The sequence below is a fragment of the Orbicella franksi genome, chromosome 11 (genome assembly GCF_964199315.1).
Source record: "Orbicella franksi chromosome 11, jaOrbFran1.1, whole genome shotgun sequence".
NCBI lineage: Eukaryota > Metazoa > Cnidaria > Anthozoa > Scleractinia > Merulinidae > Orbicella > Orbicella franksi.
Genome location: NC_138155.1, coordinates 16,752,879 through 16,776,197, shown reverse-complemented (window position 1 = coordinate 16,776,197; position 23,319 = coordinate 16,752,879). Strand labels below are relative to the sequence as shown.

Here is a 23,319-nt window from a genome sequence, read left to right as displayed (position 1 = left end):
TTCTACAGAGCAGGATGTCCACACGGTTGAGGCATACAGTAGTTTAACTGACAGGAAAGAAATTACGTCAAATTGCTAACATGTCGTGACAGTATCTCAAAAATAGTGATAAATAAATAATAAATAAATAATAAATAGTAATCTGTTTTAACAACGCGTATGGAAGAACATCGTTTGTGGGTCAATATCGGCGCCTTGGTGCTCCACTTGAAGGATTTTTCACGAATATTTATTTATCTTACAAGATCTATTCTAGAGAGTTCACAGACTGGACTTTATCCATTTTCAAGCGCGGTCAAGCGCGAAGACGACCCTGGGGACGAGGTTGGCGTGGATTCTAACCATGGCGTTACCAAGCTTCGTAAGCATCGTCGTCAAAGCTGACAGATTTGTCAAAAAGTTCAATTTGTTATCATGTGATCAACATTTTATGGTCAGCTTAATTTGGCTAGCAACAGATTTCGGGAGTTATACTTTGACAGGACAATACCACTCCTCCTAAACAGATGTTACAATACTATTATCACGTGATTGCCCAATCATTGGTGAACAAGTTGTGGTCATCTTCATGACACAAAAGGTTACCACAGCAACAGCACAGTCTGTTAAATAATTAACTTTTAAGGGCATTTTTTACAGTTTGTACCGTTGCTATGGTAACCTTAAATATTGAAAAAAGATATGCACAGCTTGTATACCGATGACTGGGGAGATGTGTGATGCAGTTACTGTAGCATAATCTGATAACGATTGGCAGTAAAGTTCCTTGTGATGGGAACTGTTCTCAGCAACCTAACTACGGACACATTTCAAACCGAAATGAAAATGAAACTTTGAAATGCCTTGCCTTTGTTTCCACTTGAAAATAAAGCCTACAAACTATTTCTAATATTATTCTTTATTTCCCCTCTTGTTAACATAGATCGGTCAGATAATCACTCAAATACAGTGTGACAATCTTTTCACTATTCGAGGCCGTAGCCGTTATCCAAGCCCCAACTTTTGTTGAGCAAGGTCCACTCGCACTTGTATTTCAATAATCAAAGCTACGCGATTCTCCGCAATTAGCATTCAGCCCATAACCAACAAACTGCAGACAGAAGCTTTAGTCTGTTATACAGCCGTCACTTAGGTCGTAACGCAACGCTCCTCTGCATAAGAGACTGGGCAGAAGCTTGATCAACAACTGGCCATGAATAGGAAATGAATGACATTTGAGGGTGACAAAACCATAAGTTAACATGTTTAAGGCCACTATTACTGTAACTAATATGCCGTATATAGTGCTTGTACATAATGACCTAACAGTTCAACTGTCCCCATGCATTCTGTTCCTTACCTATAAGGGAGAGCTGTAATCACATATTGAGTGAAAATGACCCGTTATGAACTCCATTGGTAATATCACCTTATGTTATTACTGTTACTTTCTTCCTCCAAAATTACTCCGTCAAATTGTCATCTGAACAGCCTTTTGACCCAGCCCCTTTGTTACACCACCAACAATCACTCTTTGCAGCGACAAACCTTAACTCAATAACACTTTCACTCACTTAAAATGCCTGATAAGTTACAGTTCTAAAGAATTAGAAACTGTACATTGTCCGTCATTACAATAAAACGGAAAAGTTGAATTCACTGTGCTGTATTGCGTTTGACAAAGAAGAAATACACAGGGACACCGGACAAAACAAAGGTCAGTGCAACTGCTGATGACTGAGGTTTGGCCAAAAGTGGTGCAATAACAAGATAGCAAGACACCACCACCATGACAATGGGAATTCCAATCCACACTTTGTAAGGGCGATGCTCATGAGGCCTCTTCCAGCGCAGAACCAACAGTGAAAGGAATGTGCTACCAAGAAAAATCCATGCCACAAAACTAAAACAACTTAGCAAAGAATCCAAATCCCCAAGCATTAACAAGAAGATGGAAATGAATGATGGGAACATTATGGCATGTAATGGCGTGTTGAAACGCTCACTAATGTTGGCCAGAAAACGAGGCATGTGGCCTTCTTTGGCTGCAGAGCATACAACTCTCCCATTAGTGAAAATGGACCCATTAGCTGCACCATAACAAGAACAAGCTACAAAGAGTGGCATGACAGCAACTAAGGTGGGGTGCACTTTCTCAGCAACAGATACTGCAACTGCACTGGAGGACAGCACTTCTGCTGGTGTCAAGACACTTAAATATGCTACATTTACCAGTGTATAGCAAAGTGTTACAAGAGGTAGAGCAATCATGACTGCACGAGGAAGATTCTTGTGAGGGTTCTGTAGCTCCTCCGTGACATAGTTAAGTTGGTTCCAACCATCATATGCCCACAAGCCACTGAAAAAAGCATGTGCAATTTCTCCAACATTCTGGTTAGTTCCTTTGAAGGGAGAGTCAAAATTTTCATACTTTCCTTCGGCAATTCTGGAAGCACCAATGAAGACTATTATCCCAATTGCAAGCAACTTCATAATCATGAAAACAATCTGTATCTGGCCTGCCCAGTGAGAACTCACACAGTTGACAGATGTGATCAAAATGATGCAAATCACTGCAATGCATTTAATAAGGACTTCAGGCTCATTGCTGCTGCTGCTTAAAAATGGCTGGATAGCATAGGAGGCAAAACTTAGTGTGATGATGGCTACCGAGGCTGGTTTTAAAATCAAGACCATTGTCCAGCTAACTAGAAAACCAGGTAAAAGGCCAAGAGCCTCATGGATGTATGTTAGCTCACCACCAGAACGCTGAATCAGTGTTCCTAATTCACAGTAGCACAAAGCTCCAAGTGTTGCCATCACACCAGACGCAATCCATACTATCAGTGTCATTCCCACAGAGCCAGAATGTAGAAGGACATAACGTGGAGTGACAAAAATTCCAGAACCAATCATAATGCCAACAATAAGTGAGACTCCCTGTAGGAGTGTAACATTTCTGGTCAGTTTCCCAGTGACATTTTCTTCTGAACTCCTCTTTGAGTTAATGAGCTTTTCGTCAGCCCTTGCTTTGCTCTCATGAAATGAAATACCAGCACTCAGATCACCTCGCTGCACTGAAGACTTGATCATCTTATTTTCTGCAGCCAATTCCACAGCACATTGGTCTTGATCTTCAGTTATATTCTTAGCATCTAACAACAATAAAGCACAATATAATAGTAATTAACATCAGTCTATAAAATTATTTTTACCAGGAAAATTAAGAATCCCGAATGTATCTGATGAAAGTTTACTTCAAATAGCTCAAAGTTACAACCAAATGCAGTAACGTGTAAATTAAAAAGAAATGCACTTTAAGGTCACCAAATTTCATCCATTGTTCTCACAAAATTTCACTGATGTTACCAGAAATCTTCACTGAGATAATGCTACTTTAAAAATGAGAAGAAATCAGATGCAAGGCTCATGCTGTAGTTGCTTGTAGGACTATTACTGGGGATCAAACAAAACAGAAGCTATATTGTCCCCAGTAATGATCCACAAGTGACTGTGAAATGATATTCACTTCAAATTTCAGTTCCTTCTGTATGTGCTGGTCACAGATGACGTAAGACAACAGAAAAAAAAAGACAAGATACAACACTATTCTAAAATACAAAGAATAAGGTACATCTGCAAAGGTAAAACAATGCAATTCATGCATCCAGTGCTCAGAGAAAGATCCCAAATTTCTGACTTTCTAAAGTGGCAAATCAGGAAGTAATGAACATCAGTGGGTCAAATGAAACATCAGCAATAATTGAAACCTCATACAAAGTTCATCTTCTTCTAAGAATTTATGCTATATTCTTAAGTGATATGTACCATGCTTTTAAATGTTGAACCATCAGATGTTGCACAATTAGGTGTGATGCATCAGATCTACCAGTAATTTCACTATTTTGCAGTTCAGGTCACTAGTGCAAATAACCTATTTACGTAAAGTTTCTGGTGGCAAGTTTATGAAGTTGTATTGTTTAATTACATTTGCACCAAGAATGAAGGCTGAGTCAAAATATAAGTGTTCATGTTTTTACCTTTGAAACTGTAAGAAGCTTTGATTACACAATCAGGTATATCAACATAGGTTCCGAAATAAAGTTTGGTCTCTGTACAAAGTACAAGAGTCAGTGTTGCTATTGGAGCTCAAACAAAAATTGTTTTATGCATGTGAACTTCAACAAAAGTTTGTATAAAATCAAGCAAAACTTTACGAATTTTTGTGAGATTGTGGAATATTATTGCATAATCTCATGTAGTCATCGGGCCACGTTGAAGGTTTTAAAAAAATACAGACCAACACTGTCTGGCTAAACTTCAATATGCTTCAGCTGCCAATCCAAAGCTGTTTTCCTCAATACATAACTTGACAAGTAACTTTACCTCTGCCATGATGCACCCGGAGCTGGACCGAATTTATTATTGACTGCATAGCTTTTTTAGCTGATTTACAGGCAATGAAAAGCATTGTGATGTTTTCATTTCATTGAAAATTTTTAACGCCACTTAAGACAATAGAAAGTTAACCAAGGTAAAAGTTCGATCTACCCTGTGATCAACCATGGTCTAGGACGGTAACCATGGTTGAGATGACAGATATATCAAGTCCACTTGCGATTGCATGGTATCTTGCACCCCGTGGTGTCCAGATTGCATCAGTCTCATTTGGTAGTGTTTTCGACAATGTTTGTTTTCATGGCAAAAAAGTAAGCCAAATCAGGACCAGCTACAATACACTCAAATGTACGTCTAGATAGTCTGAAGCTCTCTTTCCACCATTTTTGAACGAAATTTCCGTGCACAAGGATTTCAAACCAGAATTGGTTAGCGAAGTCATTAAAAGCGCTTCCTCTCTCAGTGATTTCTGAAAGTTGTGCGGTTTTGGAATTTGAATCGCCTGGTTAGCCGGCTAAATGAATGGAAACAGAAGTCACATTTAACTAGAGAATGTTGGTCTGTAAACAAACACCCACGAGACCGAACACACCTGAATATCCGAACACACCTGAACATCTGAACACACCCACAAGACTGGCCACCATGTTATCTGGAATGAGGTCAAGTTTATTGATCAAGATCCTCACTGGTACACACGAAGGGTCAAGGAAGCTATTCACATAAGACTTCAACCTAATAATATCAACAGGGATAGTGGAATTGAAATTCCTGAGACATGGATACCCACGATCAAGAAACACAACAACAGGAGAATGGTACAACAGCGGACCACCGAGGGAACAGCTACTCGCCGGAACAATGGGACAATAGGAGGATCGAAATACACCAATCACAGCCGACCTTTGTGATATAAATGATACCGTGCAATCAGTCGACCTTATTGCCCGAAGAAGACTAGCAGTAAGCAGTTGAAACGTCGCGATCTACATCTCCAGTGACTACATCGTGAGACAAACAATAATACACTTTATTATTGCATCTACCACGATGAATGACAACCTTTTCCTCGACATTGACCTAGAAAGAATGTTTAGCTAGTTAATCAGCCTAGTGAAGAGCAGTATATTTATTTTATATGGATGAAAATAATTATGTTGTTCAGGTTCCCTGTGGTCTGAGTTCATTGACAGTAAATTAAAGATAAAAAAACAGAACTTCACATTGACACGGAGCCTGAATTATGAAATTTTGCAAACCAAAGTGAATTTCATTTTGGCGAGCAAGAAGATTTTTATGAACGTAAATCAAATGGGAGCTTTTTGAAATCACTTACAGGCCAAAATTTAAGCTTGTTCTTTTGTTTACGTTTTGAATTCATGCTGAGTTAACATCAAAACATGACATAACAGTCGTACAAATGTATCTCATAGAATTATTTTTTCCAGAAAAAGAAATGTATTCTGTAACTTCTTTGATCTACTTGGTAACGGTTGCCTTTGCTGTGCAAAGTTCAAGAGAGTTTTCGTGTCAAATTCCTTTGTCAGGTCACATTACATGTAGGTCGCCTGCCTCGATTGTGCATGGTTGATTCTGCACTCTAATTAGTGGCCATAATTTCCTTTCAGTTGAGTCCTGGTAAACTTGAGCAGCAGTTATCTTCAAACTAATGTAGACATCAGACCGAGAGGTGATTTGAAAACAAATTGCTCACTTTGATTTAGAGGTAATTTCTAGAACGCATCCACCTCAGATTCTTCCATGTAAAGGTTAGCTATAACTGTGAAGATAGGGCTCCCCATGGCTGCTTCAGAACAGGTGATAACTACTACGAATTGCAAACTTAAGGTCTGGAAGCAAAACGTAGATGACACTTTTTAGAATCTTAGATTGAAACAATGTTGATGGCTTTCTACAACATCTGAACAGTCAACATCCAACTATTCATTTTACCATGGAAATCGAGAAAGATAACCGGTCAGTACAAAATGCAGACTGCAGACCAGGTACAAAATACAGACTGGGTACAAGCTGCAGACTGCAGACTGCAGACTAGGTACAAAACATAGACTGAGAATAAAGACTGTTTATTCGTCAAATACCTGATAACATGTCATTTTATAACTTACCTAGTGTCATGCAATCGCTCTTCTGTGGTCACCTTTGACAAAAAATTTGGCCTGTTTCTTCATGTGTTTTGTTTTTAACAAAGCGTCAAGGTAATGTTAGTTCTAAATAGAATCTGAAGCTGTCATAGTCTTCCTACATCCCGTGCGAGGTCATTAGTAAACCCAAATAACATGTAATATTCATGAAACAATGATGGTCAAGATCAGTGTTTATTTTGTAGCCAAGTGCAGACTTACAGCCTGTGAGCAAGCTCTTTACAGGGTCAAGAAATGAGGAAGAAGACTTAAAGCCAAACTGTTCCTTCGTTATGGGTATCTGATTTTTTGAACAACCGTGCCCGTGTGTTGAGATCAAGATTTAATATATAGTATGCCAAAGCTAAGAGAATTCGTCCACTACAAAACCAAAACATTATTTAGAATCACTTGGCATTTCTGAACAAATACCTATGACAAGAAAGTTGTGCTGTACGTACATAAGAAATAGAGCTTCTTTCAAAAAAAATTAGACTGTTCACAGCCTCTCTATTTATACCCTGGTCCCAGAGGTTTTTCTTGATTTTCCTCCGCATGAGACAGCTGCGAGAGAGCCCTGAAGCAACTGAACGCAAGTTGTGAAGAGGCGAGAACGAAAACTCGCTGCTTCGCGACTCATGTTGGGCCGCTTTGAGGCTCTCTCACAGCTGTCTCGTGCAGAGAAAAATCAAGAAACCTCTGGGACCAGGGAACTCTATTTACCCATGTGAAAGAAAAAGCAAGTAAAGTGAGCTCAAGCACGTAGGGGTGGGGTTTGCGAGCTAAGTAAGCGATAAGTCAAGCCAAGTCTTCCATTTTGCGCTGGTGTCCAGTTATCTCCTGATTCTATCCGCATGTTCAACGATAGAATAAAATACAAGAAAATAGAGGGCTGTGAACAGTCTACTCAAACTTGCCTTAATTACAATTTCTAAACATTTTAAACATTTCAAACAAATATGAATTAAATTCTACTGAAAACTATTTCATGTTTGTCCTTTATTTGGTAACAATTCAATACATCTACATGTATATATAAAATACTTGCTAAACAACCATTATCCTCATAGACAATGGTTCATTCACTCATTGGCATTTACCGATAGGTACAACTAGTATATGTGTTGTTATTTGATACTAAAATCTTGTGTGCTAAGTGAAGACAATGAAAGCTTTTTCAAAATTTTGTTTAAGAAAGAATATGGCCAAGAATAATCCCCAATTTGGAAGACGACCACAGAAAACACTTAGTAAGTTATAAAATGGCAGGTTACAGCATGTTAAACTTATTACTTGAAAACAACAGTGGAAGATGACCACAGAAAAGCAATTGTGTGACATTTGGTCAGTTTTAAAATGACATGTTACAGTAGATCACATATTTGACGAAAAAACAGTCTTCATTCTCAGTCTGTGTTTTGTATGTAGTCCGCAGTCTGCAGTCTGCATCTTGTACCTAGTCTGCATTTTGTACCCAGTCTGCAGTCTGCATTTTGTTCTGACCGGAAAGATAACATCATTCCCTTTCTTGACACGTCAGTAACAAGGGACGCAGATGGTCTTCTCACTACCACTTTATACAGAAACGAACACACACTGACAAAAACCTAGCCTACAACTCAAACCATCCTCAGTCAATGAAGCATGGTATCGTGAAATACCTTTTTAATTGTGCTAAACACCTCATAAGGAAGCCTTCAGCTATCACTGAAGAAAGAAACACTTACAGAAGCTTATGAAAACAACAAGAGTAACAGCTAACTACGAACCCACACAGGAATTTAAATCAACTGCAGCTTTACCCTATATCAAAGGTGTATCAGAGGTTCTCCGCAGCTGCCTACAACAACAAGGTGTGCATGCTGTGTTTAAATCTGACACAACTCTTAGGTCTTGCTTAGTGCGACCTGAAGACACCCTTGAACCAACAAAACAACTTAGACGGTGTTACAGTTTATAAGATTCCTTGCGAATGCGGCAAAGTGTATATCAGAGAAACAGGGAGAGCTAAATGTATGTGAGAGAGGTTAAAAGAACATGACAGAGACATACTGCTTGCTTGTATCCAAACCTCCACAATTTCAGAGCACACCAATGAGACGGGGCATTTACCAATTTAAAAAAAGGCAAGTTTGATCGTGGCCCTCATTGGTACACACGAAGGGTCAAGAAAGCTATCCATATAAGACTTCATCCAAATAGGATCAATAGAGATACGGTAAATCCTCAAATTAGCGCCCGCGGTGCTTATTTCAAATTTATGAGAAGACGGGGGTGCTTAATCGAGGGGGGAGGCCGCTTATTAAATTTTTCCCAAATCGTGGCCTGACATGATCATTTTTTAATACATCATATCCACATAAACAACAGCATATGCCGTTTATCGACATAAAAAGCTGATCCCAAAGTTAAAATCGCAGCACCATTAGTACTTGTATTTTTTTGCCAAACTTAATGTGTTCACAAACTGAAACAATGTACAAATCTAATACTACACGATGAAAACTATACATCCTTTGTTGTCTCATTACTCGTCTACAAAATAGGGGAGGGGAGGGGGCGCTCATTTGAGGGGGGGCACTTATTTTAAATTCTGGCTGATGGGAGAGGCGCTTATTTGAAGTGGGCACTTATTTCGGGGGGGGGGGGCGCTAATTCGAGGATTTATGGTAGTGGAATCAAAATTCTTGAAGCATGGATACCTACAGTCAAAAAGCAATACTGCCGGTCAGTTACAATGCGAACCTATGAGGGAACAGTGTCACAAGTCAGAATAATAATGAGGATCGAAATGCACCAACAGCAGCGAACCAACGTGCTACAAATAGCGACATGCAACAATCAACCTCATCACCTGATGAAGACTAGCAGTGTAGCAGTTGAAATGTCACGATGAACACCTTAAAGTGACTCCATTGTAAGACAATTAAGTAAAATTCATCTGTCCTATCATGCACCATGATAAATAATACACACATCTTTAACTTACAGATATTTCCTCCTATTGACGTAAACTGGTAGATTGAAGTAACTGATGGACTAAACTGAAACTCGATGCAATTGACACAGTTGCTGCATGATATAATCTGTACTGAACAAAAATCTTATGCAACGAATCACATGTATTTTACATATGCAAAGCCATGAGCCGCCTGCGCTACTCACAGCTTGTGGCTTTGGCGCTCACCACTCGCATGTCACACTCGCAGCCACACTTGTTTTGCTTTCTTCATTGTGCTCTTGAGAGCAAAAGAGAGACTGCTCACAGTCTATTGAGAGCATCAAGATCAACAATGTTTAGTTGCTCTTGTGCAGTCTAGGAGCCTCTACAAGAACGATCTTCTCTATGGGACGTTCCAGAGCTGAAGACCTGGTTTTCAGCCTGACTCTCCTCACAAGCCTGTCTCTCTGGTTTGGTTTTACTTCCAGGATACGATCAAGGGGCGACAAGTTTTCTACCATGAGTACAATGTCTCCAGTTTTAAAGAAACACCTTTATCTTTGCAGTGATTGCCTTCTCACTTATAGCAATCAAACTCTCAGATACTCACTTTTAAAAACAAGCTCCAACCAAATGGAATAAAACTAAGCATAATCTCATAAGCTCATAATCAATTAATACTTAATTAAATTAATTAATCAATCAATTTTTATACTTTGGCAACTGACATTTTTCACTGGTGGTCAACCAAAAATAACCTTTCAGTGGCCAAATGACCACTGAGGAAAAAGGTTAACTTGGAGGGTTGCAGAATCTCACATCGGGGGATTAAGCTGAGAATCAGAGATGACTGACATTTCAGGCTATATACCTCCCAATCAAATATGTTTCCCAATTGAAGCAGAACATGTCATGTGTGATGGGTTATAACTCACAAAGTCCCTAGGGAAACCACAACTTAAACTTTTGACTTGCATGTGATTAGGTCATGTACCTTGAGACCGTGACATTGTTTCTAGCCAGCATCAAGCAAATAATGAACGAGTGACAGTCAACGAAAACCCTAACATCCCCCACCCCACCCCACCTCAGGACAAGGTGGAGATTTGGAAAAGCCTTGCTCAAATGTTGAATAAGGATGCTTCATTAAGTCAAAACATAACCTAATACCCCACCCCTGGGGGCTTTGTTAGGTAGCACTTGCTTGTTAATAGCTTGATTGTATTTATTCCACTCCCTGTTCTTTGAAAGACTTTGCTCTATTTCGAATTCTCATGGGAAAAAGTGAAGCGTCATTTTTGTGAGTGGTCATTTGTTCACTTTTCTTGTCCCTGTGCGGTAACTAGTTAACTACCCAATCATTAATTAATATGTAACAATCAGAGAGTGTTCACCCTTGAACATTGAAAATATATCAGTTTGGCTTCTTCCCTTTTTCCTTTTCTTCTTTCTTGAACCCATGAAGAGCTTGCTCATAGGCAATAAGTCTGCATTTGGCTACAAAATGAACACTGATTGATCATTGTTTCTTGAATATTGCATGATATCTAGCTGGGGCGGATCCATGGGTGGTTCGGTAGGTTTGTTCAAATCCCCTAAATGAGATAAAAAATTGTTTAAATACGTGCCATTTCTGACGAGAACCTTTGTGGGCAAACATCGCAAACAAATAATATATTCTATCTTCAGAAAGAAGATTAACTTGAAGAGAGCAAAAATAATCTGGATGGATGAGAGTCTTTTCCTGGTTTTAAATACCTAATGCTTAGTCTAAAATCCATTTTATTTAGCACTTCCTTCTTTTATTTGTCTACTTGGTAAAATAACATGTGATTCATGCTCCTGTCAAATTCTACATGGCACCAAAAGTAACAGTTTTTCTCTTGACAGATTTCACAAGTGAGGTGCTGTAGCTTAGGCCAGAAGCTCAGCCTCTTTGTTAATCAGCTCATTAGTGAGTTGTACAGTCATTCACAAAGCTAGATTTCGACTGCCACTGGTGCACAAAAGCCCAAGGAAAACCATTTTTCTAAAAGGAGTTAGTGTTTAATTTGAATTCCGTCAGAGTTATGTCGAAAAGCCAGCAGCAAATTAATCATTTTTTCGGAACTGTTAGTACGTATGTCATCAGGAAGGTAAGCATTATTGTTAATACCTGAACGTATTCCTTGTTTACATAGCTCAAAACAGAGATGATTTCAAAGATATTAAACAACCAACAATCGTCCCTCAAAACCCTGGACATTACATTTCCAAGACCCAAAAGAAGTCCGGGAAGGGGGGGGAGCATGACTTGGATCCCTTAGAAGGGTTCACCTTTGGCCATAATTCTCCAAACCCCCCTTCACCAAATCCTGGATCCATCCCAGTCTGGACTTACTACACTGACCTCATGCACGATGTGAGAAGGCTATGACAGCTTCAAATCCTATTTAAGAACTAACATGACCTTGACGCTTCATTAAAAACAAAATATGTGAAGACACAGGCCAAGGATAATCCTTAATAATACAAGCTAGTTAATTTTCATCAAAGATGACCGCAGAAAAGCAATTGTGCGACACTTGGAAAGTTAGAAAATGACATGTTACCACATATTTGACGAAAAAAACAGTCTTTATCTTCATTGTGTGTTTTGTACCCAGTTTGCAGTCTGTGGTCTGCATTTTGTACCTAGTCCGCATAATTTTTGTACCTGGTCTACAGTCTGCTGTCTGCATTTTGTACTAGCCATTATTCTATCTTTAAGTTGGAATGTATAGGAGGATCTTTGTTTACAATATTTGCCTCATTACCATAAGCGATACAGTTTCTGATGGAGCTACAAAGAGATTAATACTGAATGTTGAAAGACCACAGCATGATTAACTGTCCCAAGGAATCTGAGTGTGATGTATTGAATACTTTTTGTGCGATGAGGGTTTAAAAGCTCAAAATTTTACAAAGAATGTATGAGCTCATTAGCGCTTTTGCCAAACAGAAATTTTGATGTTTTTGAAAGCCAATTTCTCCTCGAATATTACACCCAAAGAGCCAGAAATTTCACCCCTTACTAAGTTTCAGAAGCTCTTTAAGTCTTTTTAGTAAAATCGTGTTTAGCATGATGCCTTCTATGTGCAAAGTCATATGTTAATGAGGAAAAATGTAAACAATGACGTCAGCAAAGATTTGCCCATAACAAAACAATTAATGACTGGAAACAGGGAACATTAAGGGTCTTGGGGAACATTGAGGGTTTTGAGGAATCACAACTCACTATTTCACTTGGGGCCAGTCATAAGTTAATGTTCCCTTATCCCCCAAACCCCTGGGAGGTTCGGTTCGTTCTCCTGTGCCATATATAAAGAACTGATACAAAAGACCCAACCATAGAACACAGCTAATCTACCAACAAAGGCTTGTAAATTAAAGAAAGGCAGTACAATATGGTTATTCCCTCAGTGTAACTGTACAATATGGTTATTCCCTCAGTGTAACTGTACACCAGGACACCTCCGGAGGCCCTCATCAATGCATTTTTGAAACCTTACTTACTGCTCTTTCGTTAGAGGTAAAGCTTTCCTTGTAAGTTTAATTACAAACACCCGTTGAGAAAATAAATAAAGAAAAGTTGCATGGGGTCAATTCGCGATGGGCATTAATTCTACGTATTTCATGTTGGGCGAAAGCTCACATCTAGATCAGCGAAGCAGGCAAGACATACTCTAGAACTTTAAAACATTCTTTGATGAGATACTACCCGTACCTTGCACCCTTGATCGCCGCATTTCACTCTATTCTATGACGTGTTACTTTCTCTAAACCAGCTCTCAAAATCCCATTTTGGAACCAAACTCTTTTTTTTCTCGTCCCCAGAGCTGCTTGTCCATGTTAGACGGCGGAGCCTTGGCACGAGGAAAGGGTTTGTGAAACGGGGGACAGTATGCGAAAAGGTAGCCCGGTTCTTAGACGTCCGAAGTCGTTCGCGGTCCCTTCGCTTCCCCTCTCTCCCTCACAGGAAGCGAAGGGACCGCGAACGACCTCGGAGGGAGAGAGGAGAAGCGAAGGGGCCGCGAACGACCTCGGACGTGTAAGAATTAGGCTACGAAAAGGGCTATGGAGACGAGAATAAATAAAAAAAATATTCGAAAACCATTCAGTGGATAACGTCACGAAATTGTGATGTTATAGGAGATTGATAAAGAAGACACTCTTCCAAGTTTTAAAACTGTGCGTTTTCCCAAACCTCAGATATTCGTCGAAATATTTTGCACAAATTTACCGAGCCCAGTATGGAGCAGGGTACACCCACATAGCGGCCAGAAAATAGCGTAAACATCTGGAAGTTACAAGGGCTATCTAGGCAACGGGTGTCTGGAAAAAGCGAATAGCGAATAGTCGCGAATACGTCTTTATTAGGTTATCTTTATGCTTTCTGTTTTCTTAATGTCGGTGATGGACAGCCCTAGCCTGAGTCCGGAGAAGAAAAGGTAATATCAAAATTCATTGAAATTCTGTTGCTTATTTGGATACTTAATTAACGCAGGATATTAGATCTAATGCTAAAAATCACGAGATAAGTAAATATTTTTTGACAAACGCGTTCGTAGCTCTATGTTACACACTCTGAAATTCAAAATGCGTTGGTTTCCAGACGAAGCAAGCTACTGAGCGGAAATAAATGTAGCACCCCTTATGCCTGATGAGGATAAAAACTTCGGTGTCTCTTTAGTTTTGGATTTTAGAACATCACGTGCCAAGATCTCTTCGCGATCGGCGAGAAAATCTTGCGGAAAGAAAAAGAAGAAAAATTCAAATGTTATAATCAATTAGGGAACATGTGCCTACTGAGAGGTTCCTATTAGTCAGATATCAGCAAGGGATCGGGCAAACTCAGTTTACAATGGTTGCCTTTTTGGTATGACGACTACCGTCTCGGGCCACAATAAAAATGTGAAGCCGATGTGACAAACACTTTCTTGCTCGAAATGAGTTTTAAAACCCACAATTATATATTAAGGAGAAATCAGCTCAGCCACCCAGGAATGTTGCGATTTTTAAAGCTGATTTCCCCGTCAAAACTAGACCCGAAGAATCGAGAAAGTTGACCGACTACTAAGTTTCACCGCGCTTTAAAAGTTTAAATTCGATTCTTATCTAGCATAATGAGCAACAGCTAATGAGAAAAACAAAAACAATGACGTCAGCAAAGACCGCCCGATTGAAATATCCTCTTTTAAAATTTTCACCAGACAAAAATTCAAATCAGCAACCTACCCACATATGGCAATAATTCATCAATGACTCTCAAATCAAAGTATCAATCTTTTAGTTGTAAATGTTTATAAAAATCCTAAATTGTATACAAGCATATTTTGCAGGAAACCTTCCTACAACTGACATTTTAAAAGACCAGTTAACTCTGTACTGCAGTTTCAAGTTAACACGCAGCAGATCTTTTGCCCCTTTCCTCTCCGACTGGAGTGTATGGGACAAGATCCCGTTATTCGAGTGAAATTCGAGTGGAACTGGAAATCCCTAAGCTGAGCAAGTTAGATTTGCCCGTCTTGTGTGTTTGAGATCCATGGTCTCCAAAGTGGAGGACTGCTGCATTCCACGGGGCTTGCGTGTCTTGCTGCAGATTTTGTCTGAAATTCCACTGATGCATGATGGCTGCAGGAAGCGTTTCCCGCCTTTTTCAACATGGTACCTTCGTGAGGGATAAACGGGCTAAATGCGCTCGAGGGTGGCGATGGCGGTGGCGTGGAAGCACAGAAGAAATGTGATTCTCCAGTGCCTTGTAAACCGTATACTGCTGGGCTAGGGGAGTAACTGACAGGGTTGTCAGACTTCACGTGTCCCGGAGTAGTCGTGTGCATATTATAGCTACAAGACGCCGCCAATCCCGCCAGCATTTGTTCCCGTAGTTTGGAATCCACCCCGCTCTTCTGGTTTTCCATGAAGCTGCACATTTTGGTTGCGCACTCGTTAAATCCCGCACGATAGTTACTGAGTGATTCAGGATCACTTTGATTAGTCCAGTAACCTGGAAAGAGGGATTAAATTAAGTTTCAAAATTCATAGTCAACATATGTTAAGACTGATTTTCACCAAGAGGGATAAGTCAAAGCACAAGCACATGGCAGTGAAGACGCCCACAACACAAGCAGTACAAAATATTTTTGTTCTTCTTGTGCTTATGTCCAATGAGAACTTGCTGATCTAAGCGTAAGCATAAACAGAAGCCCGCCATCTTGTTCTACTGTACGAGGAGGTATGGAAACGAAAATAAGGCATATTTTCATTCTTGCATCTCAAATTGCCTATCCTTGTGTTATCATGGCGTCCTCACTATCGCTATGTTTGTGCTTGTGTCGTAGTGAAGGGACGGCCTTAGACATTGACATGGTCATTCCAGCCACATATGGAAAGTTAATTCGGCATTGTTAACTCACTAACCTGTTACTTGCTGCTCACGAATCATTTTTAAGAAGTTCACGGTCAGCTCCAGAATTTCAGCTTTTTCCATCTTTTGGAAATTTTGATCATTCTGCGAAAGTAAAAAGTCAAATGTTTGCAAAACTGGCAATAAAATTTCATTTACTTGCTAGTCAGAATACTCAGTGTGAAAGTGTTTTCGTCCAGCGACGCTTTTAAGAGAGCTTGTGAAACTTCGTGCAACACAGTGACCCATGATCATGAACGCTTGAATAAAAATACGCATAACGAGCGATGGAAAATAAAATGGTAAATAAGTTCGCCTGGCCCTAGCATGATAAGTTTTGCAAACAAGCACCTTAATTCGATCAAACTGAACAGGGTATACTTACATCACGATACAGGGCAGACAAAACGAGTCCTTTCAGTTCCTCGAGGCTTCGGTTTATGCGTGCTCTCCGTTGTCTTTCCAGCAAGGGTTTACTTGCCTGTTGAACACGGAAAATAAAGAATAAAGAAACGGAAGCAGCAGCTTAAAGTTGATAAAAAGCAAGTACCTGTCGTCTTCTAGTTAGCGAAATTCTTTCTGCCATGTTGACCGTCAAACGATGTGTAAATTTCTCGTTTGTAGATTACGGAGGACCTTTCTGTATGACGCTGAGTCAGGAAATGATGTTGGCGCAAAAACTCTTCAGCTAAATTACAATGGCACGGGTTCGCAATTTTGCACGCACTTTCCTTTGAGCCAATCACAAGCGTCGGTTGTCTTGATGCAATCAGACTCTTCATTCTCGCACGCGAATGCGAACAAATTATTGGCTTTGTTGCAAATATTACGCTTTCAAACTGTCAAATCCTTTTAACCTTTTCACTTCAAAGAAAAAGCGATGAAATCCCTGCGGACTTCCAGTGCGCGATTGAGATACTTTTATCCCTACAGGAAAAAACGTTCATATCATTTAGCAGTCGAACTGACCTTTCTCGCGCGCCACGCACTGGAAAAATTCCCGCGAAAATTTATCCGTGGTGTTGTAAAACTGCGCGCGATCTCCATGACAATTGCAAAATGACTTGACAAACCATGCGTGACCAGTTCTCCTAACTTTAAATGATTCTACCCAGCGAATGATAGAACTCTAAATATGACTTTTCTAAATTTCAAAAATGATCATTCATAAGTTTCTGGTGCATTACATTTTTTGCTTTCAGTAGTCGGCAATTCCCTGGCACTGAGTAGTCACTCGTAAAAATATGACATTTTCAGTAGAAACAAACCGTTCCATTCTGCGTAAAAAGCTTAACATGGTATTTCATGTTGTTTCAAGTTTTAAAAGGTGAGCCTGTTAAACTATATGTGTAAACCCTCAGCGCGTGCCTTTAATTATGGAGTGCAAACTTTTATTGACATAAAAAAGATTGAGTCAACAGAACATAAAAGGCTGTTTGGAGTTTGAAATATAAAGTATACCGCCAGAAAATACCTGTAGTGGAAACATGGGGAACAAAGTGAACCGGCTAAATTTGTGTAAAACAATGTTTTTTAAATGACAATACAGGATCCCAACGGGCACACAAAAATAACGAAGACTATGTTTTTCAATGGGTAATCTTTCTTTTGAAAAAATGTGATCATAGATGTGATCATAGATGTGATATACGAAAAGCCCTTAGTAATTTTTTCCCACATACAGAGCAGCTATTCTACCACTATCAATAAAAATCCTATCATTGATCAGCCGGAAAACAGTGAACTCAACTGCTGTAGTTTTCCTGTGATCACGTTCAGAACGTTTTGTGTTTAAATGTTGGTTTAGCAATGGTCGCATCATATCCCCCTTCGGACTCTCCAAAACAAAATTCAAACAGTTTGCCTTTGCTTACTCTAGAAAATTTCCATGAGAATTTTTTGCTCTGCACAAGAAAGATTGCTGATCTTATTGCAAGCGCAAGTGTGGTGTTTCAGTCTAAGGGGCTTTGATTAAAGATGTCGTGCATAAAACCTTAAGCGTCTTTTCTTTTATGTTTTAAAAAAAGCCCTTTTGTTTTTGACTTGCCGCAAAGGTAATTAAAATGTATTAACATCAGTGTTGTTCAATAGCTGTATTGAATGGAGGCCGCGAGCCTACACAGCCATCTAATTCCATTTTCGGCTATAAAACGGACATTATGATTTACTTAGACCTCGTTAATTTGTTGTTGTAATACTGTTTATCTATTAATAGAGTAATAACAACATAATACCTTATTAAAATGTAAAACTTGAGTTTCGGGTCGGGGTCTTCAGTCTTGAAATTGTCAAGGGACACTTCGCCGAAAAGCTCATTGAATTAAATCATTCTTTTGTTCACGTTGCGTTCTATTCTTTTATAATCAGACAATCGTCCGGTCAGGCACGCCTTTCCAATTAAGCAGCAATGAAGGCATTTTTCTTTTTGTTTCACTGGGCTTGAAGGAAAACAAAACTAGTGATTCATTTCATTAATCTTTAAAACACGCAGTTGTAGTCTCCAAGTGATATGTTTTTAGGCTCCGTCCACACTTCGCCGGAGAATTTTGAAAACGTAGCTTTATTTCTGCGGTAAGGCCTACCGTCCACACTAAACCCAGACGAAAACAGAGTTTTTCAAACCGAAAACGCCCGGACGAATTTGAAAACGCCGGCTTTGCGTTTTAGTGTGGACAGAATACATTTTGAACACGGAGCTTTTCGAAAACGATGGCGTCTTTCCCTGACTGAATTTTCCTCGAACACAAGTAAGTAAAGTAAAGTAAAACCTTATTTGAGTGTCAAAGAATGACCTGCAATGATTGCTGTGTTTTCAAATTTCTACGGCGTAGTGTGGACGGTGAACATTTGATGTGTTTTCAGACTGAAAACGCCGTTTCAAATTTCTCCAGCGTAGTGTGGATGGGTTCTTTGTTGTCCAAAAGTCGAAATGCAAGAGTCGAACTGGGAGCGAGAAAAACCTCCACGACGATCAAACTTCTCGAGCGAAGCGTGCCAGGAAGAAGAGCCACTACTTCGACCGCCAAGGACTTGGAGAAAGTCTATTCATGAATTAATGAAGCTGAGTTTCCTCGTTGATTAACTCCTGGATATTAACTCAAAAAATCAGCATGATACAAGTATTAGAATGAATGATGTGAGAGTTTTTTGTGTATATATGTAGCCGTACTGAAAGACCCATCGAGGTCGTATTGATGTCGCACAAGGAATTTGCCGAGTAATCCCTGAACGTTAGGGACGGGGAATCTCATATCCTTTTCACTGCCTCATATCGTGTAATTAAAGGTTCAATATGACCGAGAGAAATTTGCCTTTATACCTCTGGATAACTGGTTGGCTTCTTTCTTTTCTTTTCTTAAATGCATGCATTGCGTCAGGCGTAGCGGTGGCAGCTGTAATAATATTTACGGTAGTAATAATTAAATTTCGTGTGGTGTATGATCGTCTTACTTCTCTAACATGCACGACGGGTGGTTACTCGACGAGTCCTAACGTTACCACAGGCAGCGCCTGCCTGGACATGGAAACCGGTAAAAACGACAGAAGGACGAAATTCTTGTAGAATTCGTGCGCAAAAATGCAGACACTGCAATCTGATCGGCTGAATTTTGTTCACAAGTGCGACGTATGAATCAAATCGAAATTGGTAATCACATTTCCGCCGCAAATAATTGATTGAATTCGACACTGCAGAAATGCGACGTATGTTTTTACCTACCCAACTCACCTTTGCGGCAAGTCAGCTTAAATTAACATATGTCGCGCGTAATATCCATTTGAGTCTTCTCAAATAATTTTGTTCGACAGCTTATTCGGAACTCGAATCTACGGGCGTCGAACTTAATTGCTAGTTCGATGCAAAATCTTTGAGGTAAACTATAATTTATATTATGCATTGTAGTCGGTACATGTACAGTTCGACGTCTGAATCGAAGTCGAACGTTTGCCATTCTAATTCGACTGCCACTGTCGAAAAGAACGGCAAGCTTGACTCAAATACAAATGTGTCGACCGCATCCGATGCAGACGTCGAACGTAATATGTACATAATAGTGACATTAGGTTCCGCACATATAAAATTCGACGTTTGCACTGGGCCTTAGTTTAAAATGTAAGAATCGTCTGAGACATATTTCTTACGGGGACTCGATTAGAAAAGCCAAGAGGCATCTCGGAAATGGGTCTGTTAGCATGCATGGAGTCAGAACCTATAATGAACACATCGAAAACACGGTGTAAATTCCGTCAATCGCTGCGCGCTCGCGGTTCGTGCATCACGTGTCACCCCCTGAGAAACCGACTGTTTTACATGCTAAACTGGACTAATTTGAATAAAATTCAGAGCGTGATTTCTGCAACGGAAATGAACGAATTCTGACGTGAAGGACCTGGGCTATAGGCTCGAATCAGAGGCACCCGAGAGGCAATCTCATTCACGTCAGAAGCCTGGTCTCGATCAAATTTGCGGAACGAGTTGATTTGCTCCAGTCCCTGCACCGTATTTGGCTGACGTTGTTTTTTTTTGGGGGGGGGGGGAGGGGGGGGGAATCTAAGCTTACTCGAGCAACTGTATCCATTGTCTTGTCACATAACAATATTTAAAAAGACACCCTTTTGTTTAAGACGGAGCAGCCTAACAATACACTCTGTAGTGGAAGTACCAGACAGGAGGTATTATCAAAGAAAGACGTCTCTAATTTGCACCATGTTGGAAAATGATTATCAGAAAAATATTTGCATTCGAAAATTATTTACGATTCAACTAAATCTCCGTTCAGTAAGTGATCATAAATTGTAACATTTGAAATTTAGTAATTTAAAATTGGCTTCTTTCATTACACTTATTTAATTTTCGTACAGTTTGATTTATGTCATATTTGACCTCGAATTTCAGAAATATTGCTTTGGATATGATTGAAGTTGACCAACTATCGAGCTAAACCACTGTATCGAGAATCTTGTACTGTTTCAAAAACTGAGAGAGTTTGAACTATGTAATCATAAATGGAAACTTATATGCTTCTGCAGTAAAATCTTGTCAAAAAGTGTTCGGCGAAATGAAGTGGCTTTCAAGAGCGATAAGATAATGGAAATGTAAGGCTGTGAAATGTTGTGAACACCGCTATTGTTTCGTAAGATAATTAAACAGACTTGAACAGGCAGATTCTAAGTCCATCACTCAATCTAGAAAAGCGCAATCACACACAATATAAATTTTTGACACTGAAAGAGACATATTTCCGTTTAACCCATTAACTTTTTAAAAGGTGAAATCCTGAAAACCTGGCTGGGCACTGAAAACTGAATTAAGTAGACATTATTCCATTGATAGCTGCATCGTTAATCAAGCACTATTTGAGTTAGCACTTTGCAATACTCGAGAGAATATTAGTCTTTATTATGACCTCGACTATGAAAACGATTGTTTACGTAAGGGTTACATAGCCGTACTGCTACATCATTGGTCAATCAAATTAATAACAGCGAGAAAAACGCTCGTTAGAACGAACTGTATTTTCGATGGAATTTTAACGCCATTTGCGGCGGGCAAGAGCGTTGAGTGGTCATGAAGTCGAACAACTCCACACCAGAGGAAAACAGCAAAGATTCCTTACCACACAATGGTTACTTTGACGCTAGTTACGATTCTTGCTTAATCAGTCTCAGCGTTTTGATTATAGCGATCAACGTATTGGTACTTGTGCTGTTCGTAAAAAGACGGCCACTACAGACAAAAACCAACTTGCTTCTCGTAAGTTTGAGCGTCTCTGACCTAATGATGGGCCTTCTTGGTATCCCCATGAACACTGCTTGCAATGCATTAGTCGGTTACAAGAACTTCTCTGGACTGTGTATCACCTCAGCTGCAGTGTATAGGTTTATTGCCGTGTCCACTATTTTTCATATCCTGATAATCACAGGCGAGAGGTACGTGTCTGTCATCTATCCCTTCAGATATATGCTCATTGTAACCAAGAGGAGAATGGTGATCCTGGTAAGTTCCGTGTGGTCCTTGTCGCTGTTCATGGCGCTGATTCAACTGGCGTGGCAGGAGTTTGATCATTTCACCTCCCGAAACCCAACCAAGCTGCGCTGGGGTCTAATCTACAACATTGTTGGCATTGTAGTGTGTTTGTTGGTGCCATTAGTTCTCATGCTCTTCTTTTACTTTCGAATGTTCAAAGTCATTCATCATCAAGCTAAACAAATCAGGAAACTGAACAATATTCAAGAGTCTCACAGCAGCCGCAAACATTTAGTTGCTGAAAAACGAGCCATAACTATCTTCGCTCTCATGCTCGGCATATTCACATGTTGCTGGTCTACTTGGTACATAGGCCTCCTACAGGACTATCTTAGTAAGGACGTTTTCTACGCTATTCCTTCAGTTTGGTTATTAGTTTTTGACTTTTTGCGATTTTCCACTTCCTTGATCAATCCCATGCTTTACACGTTCTTGAAACAAGATTTCCGTCGTGAGTTGTACTTGATGATTCCATGTTTCAAGGCGAAATACAAACGAGCTGATCACTTCACAATGGAATCGATAGTTTGACACAAAGGAATAGTAACCGATCTTTGCAAATTCTTTATTAAACTCATAGCCAGTTAGTCAAACCTCACTGAAAATTCTATGCAAAAAATCAAGCCTTGAGATAGTCGGTGGATGAAAATAACACTTGTAACATAGCGAATAGTGAATCAATATAGCCGCTGCAATCAGAAGATAATCAGTGTATTACATATGCCATTTGCATTTATTCGTTAAAAATGCCCTGTTTGATGAAAAATTACTTGTATACGCGGCTGTGGAATTTCGAAGCAATTTGTGGAAATAATCTTCTTTAACATTTGTGATAGTGTCGTATTTGTAGAACAATGCAGTGATGCAGGAAGATAACAAGAAGATAAGAGATAGCTCCTCACTTGAAGAAGAATCAAGACAAAAACTAATCATCTTTCCTGGAACTTAATTATAATTGCATAATCTTGCATGTCTGCAGAACTGCGAAAAATAAACACAACAAAATTACTTGTGGGAAAATAGAACACGTTTAACGTGTGTGTTTGAACAGCGACTATATTTTAATATTAGTTTTTCTTCGAGTTGGTATACCTTCGTTCATAATAGGAGTTCACATCACATTTGTGTTGATTGCAAGTATTTATTTTCCAGCTGAGCACTGGTTCGTTGGACAGAAGTTAATTACTGAATCAAATTTTCCACTGAAGAAAAATAATTGAAATGGTTCGTTTACAAACGAGAATGTAATTAAATGTAAAGTTGGTTTGGACGTAGTCTATTGTGTCCACCACGTTCATTGCTGCGGCGAACGTAACGAGGTTACCATGAATAGCGGTGAGCCGGAAAAATGAACCGCGTAACCAAAGGCGACTGAATAAATATGGATACTAAAATGAAAAGAAAATTA

At 39.5% G+C, this 23,319-nt stretch overlaps 4 protein-coding genes and 1 pseudogene across 8 annotated transcripts in view; 2 read left to right on the top strand and 3 right to left on the bottom strand.

The window, feature by feature from the left end:
• The window catches only part of LOC145503133 (uncharacterized), a 403,728-nt gene that overhangs the window by 141,200 nt on the left and 239,209 nt on the right, over positions 1-23,319 (top strand). The gene's annotated exons all lie outside the window — the stretch shown is intronic.
• LOC145503103 (zincore component SEPHS1-like) overlaps positions 1-23,319 on the bottom strand; it is a 162,596-nt pseudogene that overhangs the window by 52,825 nt on the left and 86,452 nt on the right. The gene's annotated exons all lie outside the window — the stretch shown is intronic.
• Positions 81-13,375, bottom strand: LOC145502540 (b(0,+)-type amino acid transporter 1-like). 4 transcript variants are annotated; one of them, XM_081481863.1, is made up of 3 exons: positions 13,208-13,375; positions 10,857-11,057; positions 81-3,134 (listed from the first exon to the last, which is right to left on the bottom strand). In XM_081481863.1, the coding sequence occupies exons 2-3, from the start codon at positions 10,936-10,938 to the stop codon at positions 1,636-1,638; spliced, it is 1,581 nt and encodes a 526-aa protein (XP_081337989.1). In that variant the 5' UTR covers positions 10,939-11,057; positions 13,208-13,375; the 3' UTR covers positions 81-1,635. The 4 variants fall into 4 exon arrangements, with proteins under 4 accessions (XP_081337989.1, XP_081337991.1, XP_081337992.1 ...); XM_081481865.1 differs by having other exon boundaries at positions 6,092-13,373; XM_081481866.1 differs by lacking the exon at positions 10,857-11,057 and having other exon boundaries at positions 81-6,227; positions 13,208-13,373.
• LOC145502146 (transcription factor HES-4-like) lies at positions 14,994-17,193 on the bottom strand. The gene is made up of 4 exons (XM_081481419.1): positions 17,155-17,193; positions 16,272-16,367; positions 15,901-15,991; positions 14,994-15,487 (listed from the first exon to the last, which is right to left on the bottom strand). Exons 1-4 carry the CDS (start codon positions 17,191-17,193, stop codon positions 14,994-14,996), a joined length of 720 nt encoding a protein of 239 aa, XP_081337545.1.
• Positions 21,275-22,919, top strand: LOC145460492 (histamine H2 receptor-like). The gene has a single exon (XM_081445332.1). The coding sequence runs from the start codon at positions 21,453-21,455 to the stop codon at positions 22,440-22,442; it is 990 nt and encodes a 329-aa protein (XP_081301458.1). The 5' UTR covers positions 21,275-21,452; the 3' UTR covers positions 22,443-22,919.

Coding starts and splice junctions, on each gene's coding strand:
- LOC145502540 (XM_081481863.1), bottom strand. CDS start 10,938: ATGAGCAAGCTCTTCATGGGTTCAAGAAAGAAGAAAAGGAAAAAGGGA. Junction 3,135..10,856: donor TATATTTTCAATGTTCAAGG/GTGAACACTCTC, acceptor TATTGTTGTTAG/ATGCTAAGAATATAACTGAA.
- LOC145460492 (XM_081445332.1), top strand. CDS start 21,453: ATGAAGTCGAACAACTCCACACCAGAGGAAAACAGCAAAGATTCCTTA.
- LOC145502146 (XM_081481419.1), bottom strand. CDS start 17,193: ATGAAATACCATGTTAAGCTTTTTACGCAGAATGGAACG. Junction 16,368..17,154: donor TTTTTACGCAGAATGGAACG/GTTTGTTTCTAC, acceptor CGTGTTCAACAG/GCAAGTAAACCCTTGCTGGA. Junction 15,488..15,900: donor TCGTGAGCAGCAAGTAACAG/GTTAGTGAGTTA, acceptor CCCTCTTTCCAG/GTTACTGGACTAATCAAAGT.